At 42.3% G+C, this 19,429-nt stretch overlaps 1 protein-coding gene and 1 non-coding gene across 9 annotated transcripts in view; one reads left to right on the top strand and one right to left on the bottom strand.

Annotated features, from left to right (window-relative positions):
- LOC113916508 (schwannomin-interacting protein 1) overlaps nt 1-19,429 on the bottom strand; it is an 854,544-nt gene that overhangs the window by 40,419 nt on the left and 794,696 nt on the right. The window contains exon 1 of one of the 8 annotated variants that reach the window (XM_027582984.2): nt 12,360-12,724. The exons of 6 other annotated variants lie outside the window; for them this stretch is intronic. In XM_027582984.2, the coding sequence (XP_027438785.1) occupies nt 12,360-12,389 (30 nt within the window). In that variant the 5' untranslated portion in view covers nt 12,390-12,724. Of the gene's footprint in view, nt 1-530; nt 955-12,359; nt 12,725-19,429 lie in introns of those variants that run through there. One more of the 8 variants, XM_027582983.1, reaches the window with a different exon arrangement.
- On the top strand, nt 5,681-5,797 carry LOC113918970. The gene has a single exon (XR_003518735.1). It is a non-coding gene; the product is annotated as a 5S ribosomal RNA (ribosomal RNA).

The following is a 19,429-nucleotide window of genomic DNA, read 5'->3' as shown; positions in this document are numbered from 1 at the left end:
TTAAAAATTATTCTTTTAGGGCACCTGGGTGGCTCAGTTGGTTAAGCGACTGCCTTCGGCTCAGGTCATGATCCTGGAGTCCCAGGATCGAGTCCCGCATCGGGCTCCCTGCTCAGCAGGGAGTCTGCTTCTCCGTCTGACCCTCTTCCCTCTCGTGCTCTCTATCTCTCATTCTCTCTCTCTCAAATAAATAAATAAAATCTTTAAAAAAAAATAAAAATAAAAATTATTCTTTTACATAAAAAGACTGCCTAGCAACTAAATGCATGATAGGGTTTTTCAACTTCAGAATAACAACATGTGTATTCCAGTCACTGTATAATATATTAGTGAAGACAAGCTGGGAAAAGCAGAAAGAAGAACCCTCCCAACTTAATGCCTCCACCTCTGTGCATTTAGCGTTCCTGAATATATTATGGCAATGGCTACCGAGTGTGGAATTTGGCCACTCTTCAAGGGTGTTCTTTCTCCCAGTTAGAAAAATGGTCCGATTGTTTACAAACAAAAGAGCTCTCCCCCCACCGCCTTACCTTTTTATAATTCCCCTCCATATCCAATGGGGATTCTTGACTGATGATGTCATCCATTCCATCACTGGCCAAATTCATCCTTTAAGTCTTTAGAATTTCACTTAAGTAATAACCTCCCATGAATTCTGATAGGCTGCTGTGCCAATTGCCCAGTACCCTGGTTACTGCTCATGCTGACATGGAGAGCCAGCTAAGAGCCTGTGCCTGGTTGTGCGTGTCCTTGCCCCTGCTCTGTCCCAGAGACACCGCCCTGCGTGGCCTCCCTGCTCTGTCCTGAGCTCTGGCACGGGGGCAGCTGCTGTTTCTGAGGCTTGCTCTGCCTTGACACTCAGCCTGCTGAATGTCCAGCCTTCCCACGTCTACTGTCCCCTTCCCCCGAGGGGTCCTGCCTAGATTCCTCTCCGTAGCACCTTTCTTTCTCCTCCCAATCAAGGGAAACCTGACTCAATCCCTCCCGCCACAACCCCCCACTCCCCAGTTCAGGGCTGAGTGTGGACTGAAGCCCTGCGAGGAAACCAGCAACTTTATTCTGAACCAGGGTAGTGTGAGGGATAAAAATAGATGCAAAACCCCAGCCTCCCAGACTTCAGTAGTGACTTAAAAGCCGGGTATCCCACGACAGAATGAAAACAGTATAATTTAGAGGCTAACCTGTAACACAGATGTTTGCTTTTCCCCCCTTTGTCCTATAACCAATCATTTCTTAAAGTCAGATGGGAAAATCTCATCTTCTGGTATTAGCCCCAGCACAAGGATAAAATTTATTTCCAACTCAGAGAAGGACCCCTCTGCCTCAGGATCAGCGCTTTGTTCTATCCATATAGGCAAGAGAAAAAGATCCATCAACTTTTCTTTAAAATCCAGTCAGTGGGGAAGAAAACTCCAGCCAGTGGCGGGCTTTTTCACAAAAGAGAACGTTCCTTTCTGCTGCTCTCTTTACCCTTTTCCCATGGCTTTTGGTTTTTTACTGGCTTTACATACAGAGAAGGAGAAGGCCCACAGCTGGAGGATGTTTTGCCACAAGCAGCAAAGAGAAGTGCACACACAAGCACATACTCATCATTATCAAATTACTACTACCAGAAACTAAAAATACACGCACTATTTATTTAAAAAAAAAAAAAAAGTTACCGTTTGCATGAGAAAGGGGCCAAAGAAGAATTCAAAGGCCAAGACCCCATTTAACAAGCCATCTTATACCCTGACATGCTTGGACGGAAAGCAGCAAATGTCCTACTCAGTACATTTTCCAGTAGGAACTCCTGACCAACCTCAATGCTGTTAAGACCAGAGTTCTAAAGTAAAAATGCCATTCAAGATAGCCTTGACACACTCACATTCAGTGGTCTATTTATCTCCACGAGTTAAAAAAAAAGAAAAAACAACATTTCAATTTGTGGAAGGCTTGTGGCATAAATGTGTCTTAATGTAGTTTACTGCAGCCCTCCGTCTATAAGGCAAATACTGTCCTGGGCAGTCTCTGACTCAAATCCAAATCCTGCCTTTAGTCCACCCTCATGTCCCGAGCTCAGTTCCCGAGAGAATGACTTGCACGTTTGCCAGACGGTATGATGGCAAGTGATACCGCAGAAGCCTTGCATTTGGGCAGGGTTTCTTCCCAGTAGAGATCTCCCTTATCCTACTCTCCTCCAGACCCCAGAACCCTCACTCTACACAAGGGTCCTACTATGTGCATGCAGAATGCCTTCCAGGCCTGGGAAGCAACGCTGACCACCAAGTGTGGCCCCAGCGTGGGTGTTCCCAACACTGAAGAATTCTCCAAAGCTAAGGCTTTGGGTAAAAATGTTTTACTTTCAAGGACTCTAGGACTATTAAATCCTGCCAAAGGAGGTTAAAGTGAAGGAAGCATGCATCTTATTATCGGACATAAGTTAACATAGTAACAATAGCCACCCTTTGTGGAGGGGTCCCTAACGGGCCAGGCACTTCATAGGTGCCTCTTACATATGTTTGTAGTCCTCACGGTAACCCTCTGGAGTAGATATTATTATCAACTGCATTTTATAGCCAAGTGGGAGCACGGTGAGGCGAAGGAACTTGCCCAAGGCGTGGCAGCTGGCCAATGGTCAGGCCAGAATTGAAACCTGGAGGTTTCAATTCGAGGCTGCTGGGGCTCACATCCTACACGGGCGTACTATACCACCTCCCACTGGTTGCCTCAGTAAGAAACAACCACACGCAATACAATAATCAAGGCTAGCTTTTAAAAATTCAGGCTTAGTTCAGAGAGAATTCTGGCGGCACACAGAATATCATGCACGGAAACGTTTTCTAAATTGCGCATCTGGAACACCCAGCATCGATCACCACTATCCCCTGACGATGAGGCTTCAAGAAATGAAATAAAACTCCTTCACTGATGGTCATGACCTAACACGCTGTAGAGTGAATTTTCCTTTCTCGTTTACCATGGTGTTTTTAGTACCACTCTGGCTTCTTTCCAACAGCCGTTATGGTTGCAAGCTTTTTTCTAAGGGGGCAGGGATTTTGGTTTATCCGTCCTGCCTTCCCCACAGTATCTAGACAACGCCTTATACACGTTAAGTGGACAGTGAAGGATCTTGAATAAATACATGAAGAGAGGAGAAATGTATGTGTTACTTAAAATGTTTCCTCTAAATGCTCTACAGTAGGAAACATTAATAGTTCATATTAGTGCTTTTCACCTGAAATCTTCTGTGAAAATCATGTATGTTCAAAAGGTAAAAATGGGTCTGGATGGGTTGAAGGGGCGGGGCTACCACGAGTTTCAGGAATTTCAGTCTCTGCCTAGGTTAACATCCTAGTCCACTTATAATCAAGAGTTAACATGGACGAAATCATAAGAATCTACAGGTTTACAAGACTGAGTATAATACACAAAAGTAAATTGCTAACATCTTTTTACTTTAATTCTAACCAGGTGGGTTTATGGATATATATAGTTAAAATGACCGAACTCTCACTATTAACTACATATATTTAAGTTAATATATATACACTAATAATATACTGACCACATACATACATAAGATAGGTATACACACATACACTATTAATATATCATCTCTTGGAGAAGGGCACCTCAAAATCCAAGATGGAAATTTCCCCGCCAAATAACAGCAACAAGGATTAGTACTAAGAAAGTAATAAGGACCATTCCCTTCCTCTGACCCCGACACCTTTTATTGTCATAAGTGGTTCTCTAATAAGTACTACAGAGAGACAAGTGATAGAACATCTCCCCCGAACCACGGATGCAAGAGCTTGTGGGGCGGTGCCCAGTGGAGAATTTCCTTTGTCCCTCCACCTAAAGGAGTGCTCAGCACATAGACAGGTTCATAGCTTAAACCCTTTCCAGAAGGAGCTGTACCACTGCTATCTGAACAGCTTGTGCCATCCTGAGATCTCTAATATTTTCCTACCATGGGGACTGATCTTTGATGCTCTTGAGAGTTTTGCTACTCAAAGTGTGTCCTTCTGATGCAGCATTTGTATCACTGGCAGCTTACTGGAAATGCAAGCTCTCAGGTCTCACCCCAGATATACTGAATCAGAAATTTCATTTTTAAAAGAGCCTAAGAATTTTGAATGCTCCTTACATTTCAGAAGCACAGCTGTAGACCTTGGAAAAAAAATTCATTATAAACTATTATCCTTCTATTTCAGACCACACTGCCAGGCATGGCGGCAAGACCCTGACATTAGATGCTTGGGATCAACACTGTAATTGATTTTACTTCCAAGAGGTCCATCCAAATGAGTAGAGGAAAGGAAAAAACAAACAAAAGACCACCTCGGAAGACTTGAGCTGAGTATAATGTTTGGTGGTTTTGCAGTAGCTATGCAAACAAAGGGATAACAGCCCCTCATGTCCTTCCTACAGATAATTTGCCCTGGTTCTTTCCTCTACCGCTGACCTCTCTAAAATGAACTGTGCTGACATAGCATGGGCCCAGATGTTACCACTTTCCTTTGGAAAATGTACACACAGCCCCTCACAGTCCCTGAGCTTGAGAGGGCCTCTTCCTACCCCCTGCCCTGAAATTTAAGGACTAGAACGGACAGCTTCAGTTTCCTGACAAGGCCATAATCGGAACTGTGAGACGCATTGGTCATGTGAGCTAATGCTTTTAAATGATCATTATCGGCCAGTGGTGGAAATGATCGACTCTGAAAACACTCACCGCATTACTGGGAAATCACTTATGCATTATCAAAAGATTTTCCTATTCATAGATGGAAACTCTGGTTCATCTTGATTAACCCTTCAGCATCCCACTGCCTTCTCTTCAGCCTTGACATCCAAATGCCGTGTGCTATACAAACTGATGCCTGATTTATAATCTCTTTTCAAACGAACCATTTTTTTTTCTTTTGTGCAAAGCTTACCTAAATTTGCTTTGCTTTTCCATTAAGGTAGCTAGATCATCTATGAAAACATGCAGGTTATTTATTTATTTATTTAATTTTAGAGAGAGAACACATGTGTGCAAGTTGGGGGAGGGGCAGAGGGACAGGGAGAATCTCAAGCCAACTTCCCACTGAGTGTGGAACCCAATGTGGGGCTCAGTCTCATGTCCCTGAGATCATGACCTGAGCCAGAATCAAGAGTCAGACACTTGACAGACAGCCACCCAGGCGCCCCACAGGCAATTCCCCCACCCCACCGCAGGCAATTTTTAAATGGACTTTTTGGTGCAAGCTAAAGAAAATTAAAATAATGGCAGTGGGAATGTGGGGTGGAGGAGGTGAAAGTGTTGGCAGTAGACAGAGTACCAGACGTTTACCCATATCAAAAAGACTGAGAACCCCAGATGTAAATCTTTCTGCCCAACTGAAAACCTAAGGATAAGAAACACTATTGCAGTCATTTCGATGGCCGCATCACAGCTTCCAAGTGGGACCAGTAGTAATGCCCGCAGTGCGTTTCTCTGTGTTCTTAGCGTTCTTGCCCGATTAATGGCTCACTTATGTTGATTGTCACAACCTCCCTGATGTTTCCTTCTGAATTCAAGTGCTTTTGTCAAAGTACTCACTATTTCCGGAAGTTTCGTAGTTCCTGATGCTTCTATATACTGCACAGGGAACAGTAAGTACATCAAGATTTCTAATTTTCCCTTGATATAGAAGATATAAGTAAATAATAGGTCTATGGCTGTACCACCCTGAATGCACCTGATCTCGTCTGATCTCAGAAGCTAAGCAGGGTCGGGCCTGGTTAGTACTTGGATGGGACCGCCTGGGAATACCGGGTGCTGTAGGCTTGGGGTGCCTGGGTGGCTCAGGTGGTTAAGTGTCTGCCTTTGGCTCAGGTCATGGTCCCAGAGTCCTGGGATCGAGCCCCGCATCAGGCTCCTTGCTCAGTGGGGAGTCGGCTTCTCCCTCTCCGTGTGCTCTCTCTAAGTAAATAAATAAATAAATACATAAATCTTTAAAAAAATAGGATATGGCTCAATTGGGATATGGCTCTCTTAATGTTGAGCTTCTGCATGTGAAACTGTGATTAGTTACCCAAGATTGTGTGTGTGTGCCTGTGTGTGTGGATGTGGGGTCTCTACTCTCCCGAAATTATCCATGCATTGATATTTCCCATAGAGATGTTCCTCTTTCCTCCCCTTCCCTCATCGCACCCACTTTCCAAGAGTAAATACTAGATCTTCCTCTTGAAAGTATGTTGCATATTTATTTCTTAAAATTACTTGATGTCTGAATCATGATGTTTGAAGTCCCAAGTGCTACTTTAAATAGGAATGATGTGTTGTACTAAATTTCTGCTTCAGATCAGGCCCATAATGAAACCCTGTTGAAACGATTTTTTTTTTCATCTGCGTACTTATCACTGGGTTCCTTTTGTGGTAAAACATATAAATTAGATTTTTAGCTATCTTGGCTAAAAACAAGTGCAGATGAATTTACATCCAGAATTATTTTCTTAATTACATTAAGGTGATATATATGTTACCTCCTCCTCAGAATAACACAACTATACATCAACCAGGCAAGACAATGAAGATGAAGTATTCTTCAACACTATTTAACTACGGGAAAATATTTTTTCCAATTAAAAAATAAATCTATAAAAAAATCTATAGACTAAGCCAGAACATTGTTTCATCGAACTTATATATATATATATACATATATACATATATATATATATATATATATATATATATATATAAACTTATATATAAAATCCTGTAGGGTGCCTGGGTGGCTCAGTTGGTAAGCATCTGCCTTTGGCTCAGGTCATGATCCCAGGGTCCCGGGATCAAGCCCTGCATCAGGCTCCTTGCTCAGTGAGGAGCCTGCTTCTCCCTCTCTCTCTTCCAGCCGCTCCCCTGCCTGTGCTCTCTCTCTTTCTCTCTCTCTGTCAAATAAATAAATAAAAATCTTTTAAAAATATAAAAGCCTGTATCAAATGGTGCAGTAAAATGCTTTCAAATTCCCTTTTCTGTTAGGTCAATACATTTTTCTTCCTGGCTATGGATGAAACCAGGCTTAAACTGGGCAGAATCCTGAATGAACTCAAATTTGATATCTTGTTTTCTCATTCACAGGAAGGGATTGGGAAATGAGCCCTCACTTGGCCTGATGTCAATAGGGATAGAATATATTTCCTTTCCTTTGTTAACTATTAAAAAACCCACTAGAATCTTGGCATGTTTACTACTTTTTCTCCAGCAAGAATTTAAAAAATATCTTGATGTACTACTTAAATTGATATACTCCCTAATTTTATTGTTTGAGATCAATACAGGGCATCTTTTATCTTATGTGCTGGGTATGACACTTCAATTGGACTGAAACATTTCACCTAAGAAAAATTTCCTGTTTCAGGAGGCAGTAAAACTACTGCTCTATACGGTGAAAAGATGCACTGAAACTTTGCAAAATCGATGTATTAAGGAAGGCAGCTTGGGGATGAGCACTTGCTTCAAAAGTGCTTGGGGACAGACCATGAGGTTCACCTTGGGAAAATTCTCTGGGTAAAGGAAAAATAGGTAGAGAGGTATGTTCTTAATGCATTGTTCCTGGGAAGGCTGTGATGTCTGTCTCATTTATTTTATTCCTTGCACTACATCCCACTTTTTGGCACACGGGATGTTTGAAATGCTGGGAACTGTCCGAAAGGTCCACGAGCCAGATACAAGGAGTGCTGTGCTGTGGTCAGCTTCACCACCTCCCTGTTGCAGTGCACAGATCTGAGCCTCCCTCTAGTGCTATGATGGGCGATCCTGATCCTGGGGACTCAGAACACCACCAGATGTGGAAAATGCAATTAATTCAACAGACATTTATTGAACACACATTCCATGTGTACAGTAGGGAAGTAAAACAAGGTCCTTCTTTTCAAGAAGCCTGTTGTCTGATGGGGGAGACAGACTTGTATGTCACCAGCTGTAAGTGGGTTCTGTTAGAAACAAAAACAAAGTGCACTGAGAAGGAGAAATTTTGAGTGCGGGAAGAAAAGGGAAGTTTCCCAAAGGAGGTGGCATGTGAGGCCTGAAGGCTGTATCCACCTGCAATAGGGTAGAAGCAGGTGGTGTGTGGGTGGGAGCCATTCTAGGCTGAGGTACCATAGCAAAGCAAAGAACTGAAGGCAATATGGGGGCAGGAGTGTAGGGATTAGAGGGAGGAGTGTTTCTGCCCGGGGTTCAGATCACAGTTAGCCCTTGAGTGCCACGTAAAGGGGTCTGGAATATATCCTAAGGAAAATGGGGGAACATTAAAGATTTCTACTGTGCTTCCTCAAGACCAGGTGTGTGTTGAAGAAGCGTCTCTTGATGTTCCCAAAGGAGGAAAGAGATGAGAGTCATTCACATACCATTTTCCTTTTTTCCTTTCAAGTCTCCATTCCCACAGTAGCTAAGAATGTGAGGGTGTGATCTATATCTGAGGTCGTAGGGGAATTTAAGCGATGGAAAGAAAGGGATGAAAGCATGTCATTGTTTTTATATACACACTAACCCCAAAACCAACTGCAGGGAAAGAGGAGAAAATATTTGGGAGCTTTTAAGCAAAATGGACCTTTTGACCTAAACTTGTGCTTTCAAGTTAACAATATTTCAAAGCTTGCTCTCAGAGGCCATTTAGAAGAATTTGGCCTCTTGAAGGCTGCCAGGCCTGAAGCTGTGGGCAAGGTTCTTTCCTGAAGAGACTGGCTTCCTCCCAAGACTGGAAAATGGAGGTCGATAGCTCTATCTTTTAACATGGCTACAACCGATAATGACAACACATGCCTCAGTAACCTCTCAGCTAATGTAAATCCTGCGAGGGAGAAGTACACGGAGATGATGACGATGTGAGAACCTTTCGAAACAAAACCACCATAAAAAGTCCTGCCTGAGAATTTCCCTCTGAGCATCCCTCCTTGGGTTGACTTGTTCAAAGCCCAGTGCATCCAAATATATCAAACAGAGGTTTTCAAGGTCTTGGTAGCAACAAGACACTCTTTTTCAAAATAATCATCTACTTGGAAAAGCAGTGAATCAATTATACATCCATACCTTAGCAACAAATAATTGGGAAATGAAGTGATACATGGTCTTCCTGGGCCTCTTTACAATCCTCACTGAGCCCCTCATGTGCATCAGAAGAAGGTGGCTCTTAATTCACGGTAACTGACTTATTCATGCAGAAAGGTGGCTTCTGGCAGGAACCATGCCAGGATGTTAACTAGGGAACATCCCATTTCACAGATGAGAAAACTAACAAGAAACAGAGGGATATTATGACCCACAGACAATGAAAACAGTGCAGGTTAATGGTGTGGGGGGGGTGGGGGGGGGAGGAAGGACAGAGTAAGACTCAAAGTCATCCCAGTGGCCATCAGAAATATAAGAAACCACGATGCCGTAGTATGTTTACAATGCCTTCTCTCTTCGTCAATTTTATACATAGTAGGCCAATCCATCCATGCTACCTGCGGGTTTGTTTTAAGCACTGGGAAAGCAGATGGATATAAATATAAATTTATGGCCATCATGGAGCTTACATAAAGTGAGGGAGACAGAAAATAGACAAATACGTAAAATATGTCTCTGATAGATGGTGATGAATGCCAGGTATAAAAAGTAATTAGGGAAGTGTAACAGAGACACTGGGCTAGAACTGGGGAGTTGGAAGTTGACACAGTTAAGTCCAGAGAAGGCCTTCCCGAGAAGGTGACGTTTCAGCAAGGACCTGAAGGAAGTGAGACAGTTACTGACAGGAAAAATACAGGATGCCAAGTTGAATTTGAATTTCAGATAAACGGAGAATGACTTTTCAGTACAGACATGTTCCAAACACTGCAGATTATCTGCTAAATCTGGCAACCCCACATGGGAGTACCTAGGGGAAGCACACACCAGCAGAAGGGGCAGCAAGTTCAAGGCCAGGCTGGCATAGTGGGAGGGGAATGAAAGGAAAGGGGAATGTGGAAAGTCCCAGAGGAATCAGGGGCTAGTTGATGCAAGGCCCTCAGGGTCAGGGATCTGAGAGGATATGGGCTTTTATTCTGAGGAGGAGAATTTTGAGATGAGTGACATGCTTTGACTTAGGTTTTAATAGATCACTCTGGATACTGTGCTGATAATTAGGCTACAGTGGGGGGGGGGGCAGGGGGAGAGTAAGAGCAGGGGCAGTTAGGAGGCCGTTATGCTCCGATGATGATGATGATGATATAGTAATAATATACACCTAGACATATGCACCAAAATGTGCATATAGTTTTGGGGAACTGGTCCCTGGAGCTCCATTCATGGACTCTCCATTAAGAAACCTTGGTATACATTTATGGGAAGAAGGAGTCAGTCCTACAAATAAATTCTTACTCATAAAAATGCTACCCTAAGGAATTTGCTTTAATCACTGCATTTTCTTTCATCCTTAAAAACAAATAAATAAACAAGCTTTCATCCGAAAAAGGGCAAGTTTCTGAAAAACATCCTACTGTTGATACTACCAGTGCCTATGATAACATCAAGCCAAGGACTTAGAGAAACTGCCCATTCTGAATCCAGTCACGTGCAGTGCCAGGTGGGTTCAAACCTAAGGTTTCTAAAGTAGATTAAGACTTGGCTTCACGGTGAATGTTTCTGTTTTTACTGATTTATGAATAAAGGGAGGATGTTTCAAACATACACATGAAGGTAGTTCTACTCCAAAACTCCAGAGAGATACAGAATCTTCTATTATCATCTGCCTAATACACTTAATTTTATTGTGAAAATAAACAATAAATATTTCAAAACTATTAAACACACAATGAGTGTTAGATGTTGTAGTTCGTGTAAAATAAAATCAATTTGTCTCCTTTCAGAAGTAGTCGGCTAACAAAACCCCTCCTCCTCAGATGAAATTGCTGATATCTGACCAATTCTTGACCTCTAAAACCAGTGATTTCATGACCAACTTAATGAAAAGGTATAGGGAATAATCTTATAGTAGTTTGCCTTTCAAAAGTTAAATTACATAGCTTCTCTGAAAAGAGAGCAGAAAAATTATTTTAATTTTATAGTAATTTAGTCACCTGGAGCCATGCCATCAATAGGCTAGGCTCTCCACAGGTGTTTGACATTCCCCATTCGCAAACCCTGTACTGTGTATAAGTGAAGTTTTCGGTTTTCCTCAGCATCTTCCCTTTCTCATGGGAAGAATTCCTGGGAAGCGTAAATCTCGATATTTAGGCTCTCTGGACCTAGATGTACTATGAAATGAAAATACAATAAAACAAGCCCGTAATTACAAAATTCCCATCTTGAAGCAGAGAGGAGTGGATAAATGTATTTTATAGGCACGCTTTACTTAGCTGAGAAACCACTGTCTTGAGTCCTGTGAAATGTACGATTCTGCCTGCATACATTTACCTCTGGGAAATCTGACCTAATGAGAAACACCTGCTTGTCTCAGGCAACCCACCTCACACAAGGAAGAGGCATTGTTAAGTTAAAGAACTGGTCTCTTAGAGCTTCTGAACTCGGTCAGTTGAGTAATCCCCCAATAGTAACCACCCTGGACTTGGATTAGCCATGCCTGCTGCTGCAAAGAGCAATTACTCTGAGAACATTCTCGTTGTCTGATTACATCGAGGACGCTTTCAGTGTTGCCTTGACAGTCCAAGTTGCAGGAAGGAGTTATTAACACTCTCGAACTGATCTTTTGAAATCGTCTAAGTGTATAATTCAAAACTCCACGTAGCAAATTAGCACAAAGATGAATATGTGATACTAAAAAATTTTCCACGTGGAGTTTTTTTATGCACGTCAGCCCCTTAATTCTTATTTACTAACCACTGAAAACAACATGCTAGTAAAAATAAGTTTGGAAAGACATACAAGTGCAACTTTAAACACCAAGTGCATGCTGGCCGATTTTTGAAAATGTCTCAGATCATCAATTACGCTTCTTATTTACATAATTCCCTTAAAGACAATCCTAAAAACTGGATGCAAAACAACTCCCATCCTATGCAATGAGCAAAAACTGTATTTTGCAATGTTCCCCGAGTGAATTCTGACCAGGTTTTTCCCTCCGTGAAGCCCCTTAAATTCAATTACAGTTTACAGCAGTTCCTCTCATTTGCCCAGACAGAGAACGTGCAAAACACAGATCACCTCAGTGGATTTCACGGTATGCTTTAAGGGCCAAGGAAGCAGTGTTTTCTGCCCCATTACTCCCCGGAAAACCTAATTACAATTCAGATACTGTATGCGGGGAACGCCAGGAGTGCAGGGTGGCAAAATCCCTTGCAAATCCGGCAAGAGGCAACCTGCTGCTTTGGAAGAGGAAGGCCTCCTCTCCCCGAGGATCCCGGCCTCACAATCAGGCTGTAAGTCTTACCTGATACGAACAGTTCTCCTGATGTACCATCTCAGTGCATCCTAGGGCCCAGACCCCAAAGCAGGACGGCTCAGCGAGGCTGCAGAGGCCAAGCGCGGAGCATCCACTGGCGGCGAGAACGCCCTGGGCAGGCAGGGGCTCCCCGCAGATTAAAATGGATGCTGTTTCGCTGAGCAACCTGCGCAGTGGCACCGCCTGTGCCGGGAAGCGCGCAGCGAGCCGAGCCGCTCTCCTCGGAAACCAGCAGCGAGGCTCACAAACATGGAGCTAGGACGGGGCTGGGGGAGGGGGCGCGCTCCTCGCTGGCACAATCAGCCAATTATATTATAGGCACAAAGAAAAGGATCAGTCTGGGGCTGGTGTGACCTTCTGGTGCTTTATGAAGGCAGCTAAGTGATGTGGAAACATGCTAGTCCTCATTAAAGGGAAAAAGGCCGGCGAGGGAGAGGGAGAGAGGCAGACACAAATCAATGTTGCAGCTGAACATTTCTAACCTCCGGCATCATCCTGCCAGCCCACAGATGCTGCTTGCATGGTGCTTATAAAAAAGAGGCCTTGAGGATCATTTCAGAACTTTTAAAGTGCGGAAGGGAAAACAATCCATTCTGAGCATGGACGCTGAATGGATGTTTCCCGTGTTGAGTTTCTGAAGTGTTTGTCAACTTTATAACGAAAAGGAGGGTCTTCGTTCCTTAAAAGGATGTTATTTGGTAATGCTTTTGATTCCCCACTTCTTTTTGGCTTTTAAGCTGCCTTTTAAGTCGCACAGAAATCGGACGAAATAATTATTCCTAAAATTTTTTTAGGGAGGGAGCTTATTAAGGTATGAAAGTCAGTATAAGTCATTTGTTTCATGAAAATGAAACTAAATTGCAAGGGGTTTTTTTTGTTTGTTTTTGAAAGTAAGGTTATCTCTATATATAATCCAATGCCAGGGCTTGAATATATAGATACTCTAATACAGGACATACTATCCTAGAGACAGACCATTCTATCTAAGAGTCTGTAATGGAAAGAATTCTGGACTTGCAGATAGTATTCAAGGGAAATACGGGTTTCTGGGGGCGGGGGAAAGGGAGACAATTTCTGAAATGCTTCACAGGGTCATTCTGGGATTTTAGGATATATAGAAAGAAACAACAAGCTCTGTAAATTCTTGAAGCTAATTTAATGATGGCAAATTAAGAAAATAAACAAAAAAATAAAATTTCCTTATCTATATTACTCAGTTGCCATAGGCAATTTGTTTTGTTGTTTCTTAATAATATGGCCCTGAGCGCATAAATGATACTCAATAAAGACTTGACTGAATTTAAACCACCAAATTAAAAAAAAATTCAATAGGGATATTATTCTTAATTAATTTTTACCTACCTATCTATCTCTCCACCTCCTCGAAAACTCTTACTATTAACCACACAGTCTTCATCATGCTACTGACAGAGGAAAAAAAGTACTTTATGCCTGAGGAATGAAATCAACATGTTTAACAAGTTTGCACACCAAGCCCTATCTCAAGGAATGGTGGGAATTTGCATTAGGAATATATGGTGATGTATCTATAATTTTGTAACAACACCTCTGTTCTTTGGGAAGAGAAAAACCTATTTTTAGAAATATTCTTCATTTTTGTGATTTGAGATTCAAACAGGAGAGAAGTCTGCTACCTGAGTTCCACTCCAGGGACACACTCACATGCATGGCTTCAGCTTCCCAGTTAGGGGAGTGAAGAAGTGGCAGGGAAGGCCCTACAGATGATCTCACAGGTTCGGATTTTGGCACCGGGTTCCAACGAAAAGTACCGTGAAGATGTAGCCTGCAGAAGCTCCCAGCCCTTCTCTGTGGAGGAGAAAGACAGGCCGTGGGACTGAAGGACTCTTTAGGCCTGTTCATTGGCACGTGGCACAATGGAAGTTTGATGAATGAAGCAGAAACCTGAGCTAGATCATCCTAAGTGTAGGATGAAGAAAAGATGACAGAAACTTTTCAGGGAAAGGAAACAATATTCAGTACACCCGCATCCCAAACTCCATCCTTCTCTATTGAGTCATCCACACTGGACAGAGACATAGACTTCTGTGTGGAGCACCTTGCTATACAACCCCCTAGATGAAGTTTTTGGATTCATAAGTATGTGTAAGGAAAAGTAGGCCCTACTAAAAGTTCCTTTTGCAAGGTGACAAATAAGATGAAATGAAAATCCTTTACCTAATATAGAAGGCACACCCCAACTTTCCAAGACAGAACAGCTTTAACTTCAAAGGCTATTAAAACTTGACTCAAGTTACTACTTTGACAGTCTATGACCTGAAGACTCAGGAACATGCTTTCAAGCTGTAAAGGCCTAAAAAGACGCTTCCAGGACTCTGTTCTCTTCTGAAAACTAAAGGCTCTGGGATAGATTACATAAGCTCCTAAAAACATTTATCGTGTGTTGTTTAAAAAAAAAAAAAAGTCTAAACATGATCCCACTCTTCACAGTTGCTGTTCCATAAATAGTGGAAGTGACTCAGAGGTGGCTCTGGGGAGAACAGATTTCTGACAATTGTATCCCAAATCCTGTCAAAAAACCCTCTCAAGTGGTATAAACAAGATTAAAAAAAGGTAATATATCAAGCGAGCTTCCCTTTATAGTCATTCATTGGAAAGGACTTTGTGTTACAATTTAAATTATGATTTGCTAGTACAAAAAACTTTAAACAGAAACCAGCTGTTCCAAGAACATTTAAGCTAGAATAACTTACCAAACTACAGTAACATTTGTTATTTTTGGACCAAAAAATATTGGCAAACTGTGTAAGTATGGTCTATGTAGCGTAGAGATTCTTTTTTCTTCTTAGGTCTACACAACTTTCCTTCCCATAAAAACTACTGGGTTTCAGATTTAGGCAGGACTTCAAGAGATACACTGTTATTTTCCAGATCCGGAAACTGAGACCTAAGAAACTTGTGACATGCCCAAGAATATAAATCCTCCTCTCCTCGAATATCAACAACAAGGCATCAAAGCAAGCAAAAAAAAAAAAACAAAAAAAAACCCTCCAGATTTTCTAGGTTCATATCCTGTGAATGTGTTCTTATTAAACAATGCTAAATAGAGGCCCACTAGATTTGGAGAAATAAACCCCTTTGACTGAGCCAACGTAGGTTGGCCTTGAAATCAAAATCTATCATAAAGTAAGAGGCTGCAGTATCGTTCTACCTAAATCTGAATCAAAGGTATGCTTAAAAGGAAGAAAAATTAGAGTATTTCTTGATTAAGCTGTTTTTCTGGGACTGAGCAAACTATGGTGTCTGTAAATCCAGAAAAGTATTTTTTTCAATTGTGGCAGTTAATAGCAATAGAACGAAAGAGATTTTTGGGGTAGTGAATGTAGTGATAAAAGTCATGTCTACAAGTCATGTGAGCACACAGTTTCAAAGTGAATTATTGGGATTAGGGACTAACTCGGAGGGGGCACGGGGAACTTTCTGGCACAAGCTGTGTGATTTGATAAGGGCTTGGCTTACACAGCTGTGTACATTTGCCAAAACTCATTGGATAATACACTTTTGCACTGTATGCAAAATGTACCTGAAAAGAATAAAAAAGATCTGGTGAACAAATTCTGAACTGTAGTTAATGATATGCAGGCATCTGAAATGCATCAATAAATGAGATGAACTGATGGATAGACAGAGGAGACAGTTTGATGGCAAGCTGTGACAAAGCAAGTTTAGCAAAACTTTAACTGTAAAATCTGGATGGGGCATAAATGGGTATTCACCTAAGAACTGTCCAGTTTGAAAATGTTCATGAAATTTTAGGAAACAAGGCAGTTATGCGGGTGGGGAAGATGAGCAAGGAAGTCATTGTCTTAAACTTTTAAGCTTTTCCTTAAGAATTTTGGAAGAGCAGGTAGACATTTTTTAAAGCTTTCAGCTGTGCTTCCTTCAGAGCAATGGAAGAAAAGGAATTATGAAAAAAATCAATCTTGGCCACATTAGGGCAACTAGGTCCTTGAAGGACCTACCAAAGAACACAATCGGTGTCACCTAGACAACAAACCTTGGAAAATGGCTTTATAGTTTACAAAGTACTGTCCCCGACATTTCCCCCAATTCTTACAACCTTGTAGTTGAAACAGATTCCTATTATGTGCTACGTGAAGAAGTGTTTCTGTCCTCAAGGAGTTTGGTAAGAGAAATAAGGCAGGATACAAATGATTGTATATAATGGTGCATGATTTGTGCCTTCAAAGAGATTTTGTTGTTTGTTCACTAGGAATTCTGGAGACGAGGAGAACTCTTAGCAAGGGTACACCAGGAGACTGCAGTAATCTTGTTCATTTGGTTGTTCATGTCTTGAATACCTATCTTTTTTATTTCTAGATTAATGTAAGTTTACTTAGAACTTGGATCTTGGTTGGTTTATTCAGTGCTAATATCCCCAGCATCTGAAATAGTACCTGGCATATAACAGGCTCTCAATAAATATTTTTAACTGAATGTATAAATGACCACGACCTTCAGAACATCATCTCATTTATCTTGGGCCTCAGTTTCCTCTTCTATCAACTGAGGATGTTAATTCCTTGTTTATTGGATTGCTGACAGGATGAAATGAGAATAAAATATAAAACAGCTCTTGGGTGCTCAGGAGAGGAACAGAAATGGATTCCCGCCCCCCTCTCCTAATTAAAGGCAATGCAAGAGGTCAAGAACAAAGAGAGGCCTGAACGATGGAGGCAATAGTGGGGATGGAAAGGAAAAGACAGAGGGACGCATTGCATGAGACACCGTGAAAAATGAACTGATGCATCCAGCCAGTGGTCTGACTTGCGAGTGGACAAGACAAGGAGTCATAAGGCTTTGAGAGTACTGCTTTCGGAGTAAAGCTGGCGCTGCGCAAAGAACAGGGAAGTCAGAAGGGGGAACTGATTCTGGGGGACTGGGCTGCAGTAATGAGTTCTTTTATTTTTCCCCATAAGTTCTGAGTTGAAGGTGCAGGAGGCAACCGGGGCTCAGGAGACAAGTCAGGTCAACAGGTAGAATCTGGGTTTTTGTTTTGTTTTGTTTTTTGCAGGGACAGGAAAGTTGAAGCTGTAGAAAACTAGATGAAGGGAGAGACTGTAGAGAAAAAACAGCAAGAAACAAAGACACCCCAACAAAGACATAAGCACAATGACTTCCCAAAGTATCCATGTCCTAATCCCCACCTGGGAAAGGGGAATTAAGGTTGCTAATCAGCTGACCTCGAGATGGGAGATTATCGTGGTTACCTAGATGGACCTAATGTCATCACAAGGGTCCTCAAGGTAAAAGGAGGAGGCCAAAGACGAAGGGTCAGAGAGATGGCAATGTGAGAAAGGCCTGGCCCAGTGTTGTTGGCTTTGAGGACAAAAGGGAGAGCACACAAACCAAGGAGTATGGGAGGCCTCTAGAAGAGGAAAGGAGATGGATTCCCCCCTAGAGCCTCCAGAAGGAGCACAGCCCTGCTGACATGTTGATATTAGTCCAGTAAGACTCCTTACAAACTTCTGACCTCCAGAACTACAAGATAATTATTTATATCGACCTAAGTCACTAAGTTGGGGTAAATTTTGGCAGCTGCAATAGGAAATTAATACTAATCTTGGGTGAAAGCCCACATTTAGAGAGCAAGAGGATGCAAGGGAATGTGGTTAACAGGGTAGGAGGAAAATGAAAACCAGTGTAGTGAGGGGATGATGGGGGTTGCTGGCAAATTGCACTACATTGCTTCAAATGCTTTTCTGCAGGGAAGCAGACAAGACCAGTAGGGTGGACGGGAAACACAACCAAAAGCCATCAGTTCTGACTCTTAGGAAGGCATCGGTTCCTCTTGAGAGAATAATCTCAGTAGTAGTGTTTTAGGGTAGAAGCCAGGTTATAAGTGGTTAAGAAGTTGAAGGACTGAGTAGAAAGCAGTTTGTAAGGAAGTCTGTTGATGAATTAGAGCATTAGGGTGGTAGGCTGGAGTGCACAGTGGAATCAGAGGGGCTGTGGTTGTGGTTGATTTTTCAGATAGGGGAGACCCAAACATATACGTGTTCAGCAGGGAAGGAGCTAGTAAGAAGGGAGAAATGGACGACAATGGGTGAAAATAACCAAAAGGGCCAGGTCCTGGAGTTAGACCAGGAGCACATGATGGGTCTTCACTCAGCCGTGGACCTGAAGATATGATGAACAAAGTTATGAAGCAGTGTTGAGTAAGAAGGAGGTCGCGGTGGTCCTGGTGGAGAAAGATGCAGGAGCACAGGTAGGGAGTATCCTTCGGCCCTTAAAGGAGGAGCAGGTGGTTAAGACCTGAAGGGCAGGCAGGGATAGGGTGGGATCAGAGTCTGGACCAATATGGTGGAAAGCTTTTCCAAGAGATTTTGTAGAGGGTGCTGCTGTATTTCTTGAAAATATTCGGCTAATGCTATAGAAGGACAAGAAAAACAAATGGGATGAACGAAACTTATGAGGTGTGAAGAATAGATGATGAATATGTAGTAGCTTGTCAGACATATGTGAAACTGCATAAGATATTTAGACTGAGACAATGAGTGTGCAAGTAGACAGAGGCAGAATTCATGATATGGGTTAAGCATCAGTAAGTAACTAAGTAACTTGGATGTGTTAGACTTGGATCAAGCGTGTGTGTGTGCAGGGCACAGAAAGGAATGGAAAGAATAAAGAAGCACCTAATATTCACAACACACTAAATAACCTGAGGCATTCAATATTCATTAGATTGTACACTGGTGACATCCATTCTGGCCCTACGTGTCCTCTGCCCAAAAAATGCAAATACAATCCATAGCTGCTCCTCAGGAGAGGGGGTGAGCTACAGACAAAGCCAGAAGGACTTACCCCTGTGTCTCTGATAAACCAAGTTGCATGTCATTGGCAGGCACCTCTGTCTAACTGGGCCTCCCTTCTCAAACTTCAACTCTGGCTCACAACCTTATCGTCGACAGGGAAGGTGGCTGTGGCAGAAAGGCTGGACATAGAAATATTGTATAACCTAAGATTCAGGTAGTGTGGTCCTACGCCGTGTCCTGTGTATGTCAGTGTGTCCCCTTTCC

Source organism: Zalophus californianus, chromosome 1 (assembly GCF_009762305.2).
Source record: "Zalophus californianus isolate mZalCal1 chromosome 1, mZalCal1.pri.v2, whole genome shotgun sequence".
NCBI lineage: Eukaryota > Metazoa > Chordata > Mammalia > Carnivora > Otariidae > Zalophus > Zalophus californianus.
This window is presented reverse-complemented; position numbering and strand designations above follow the sequence as displayed.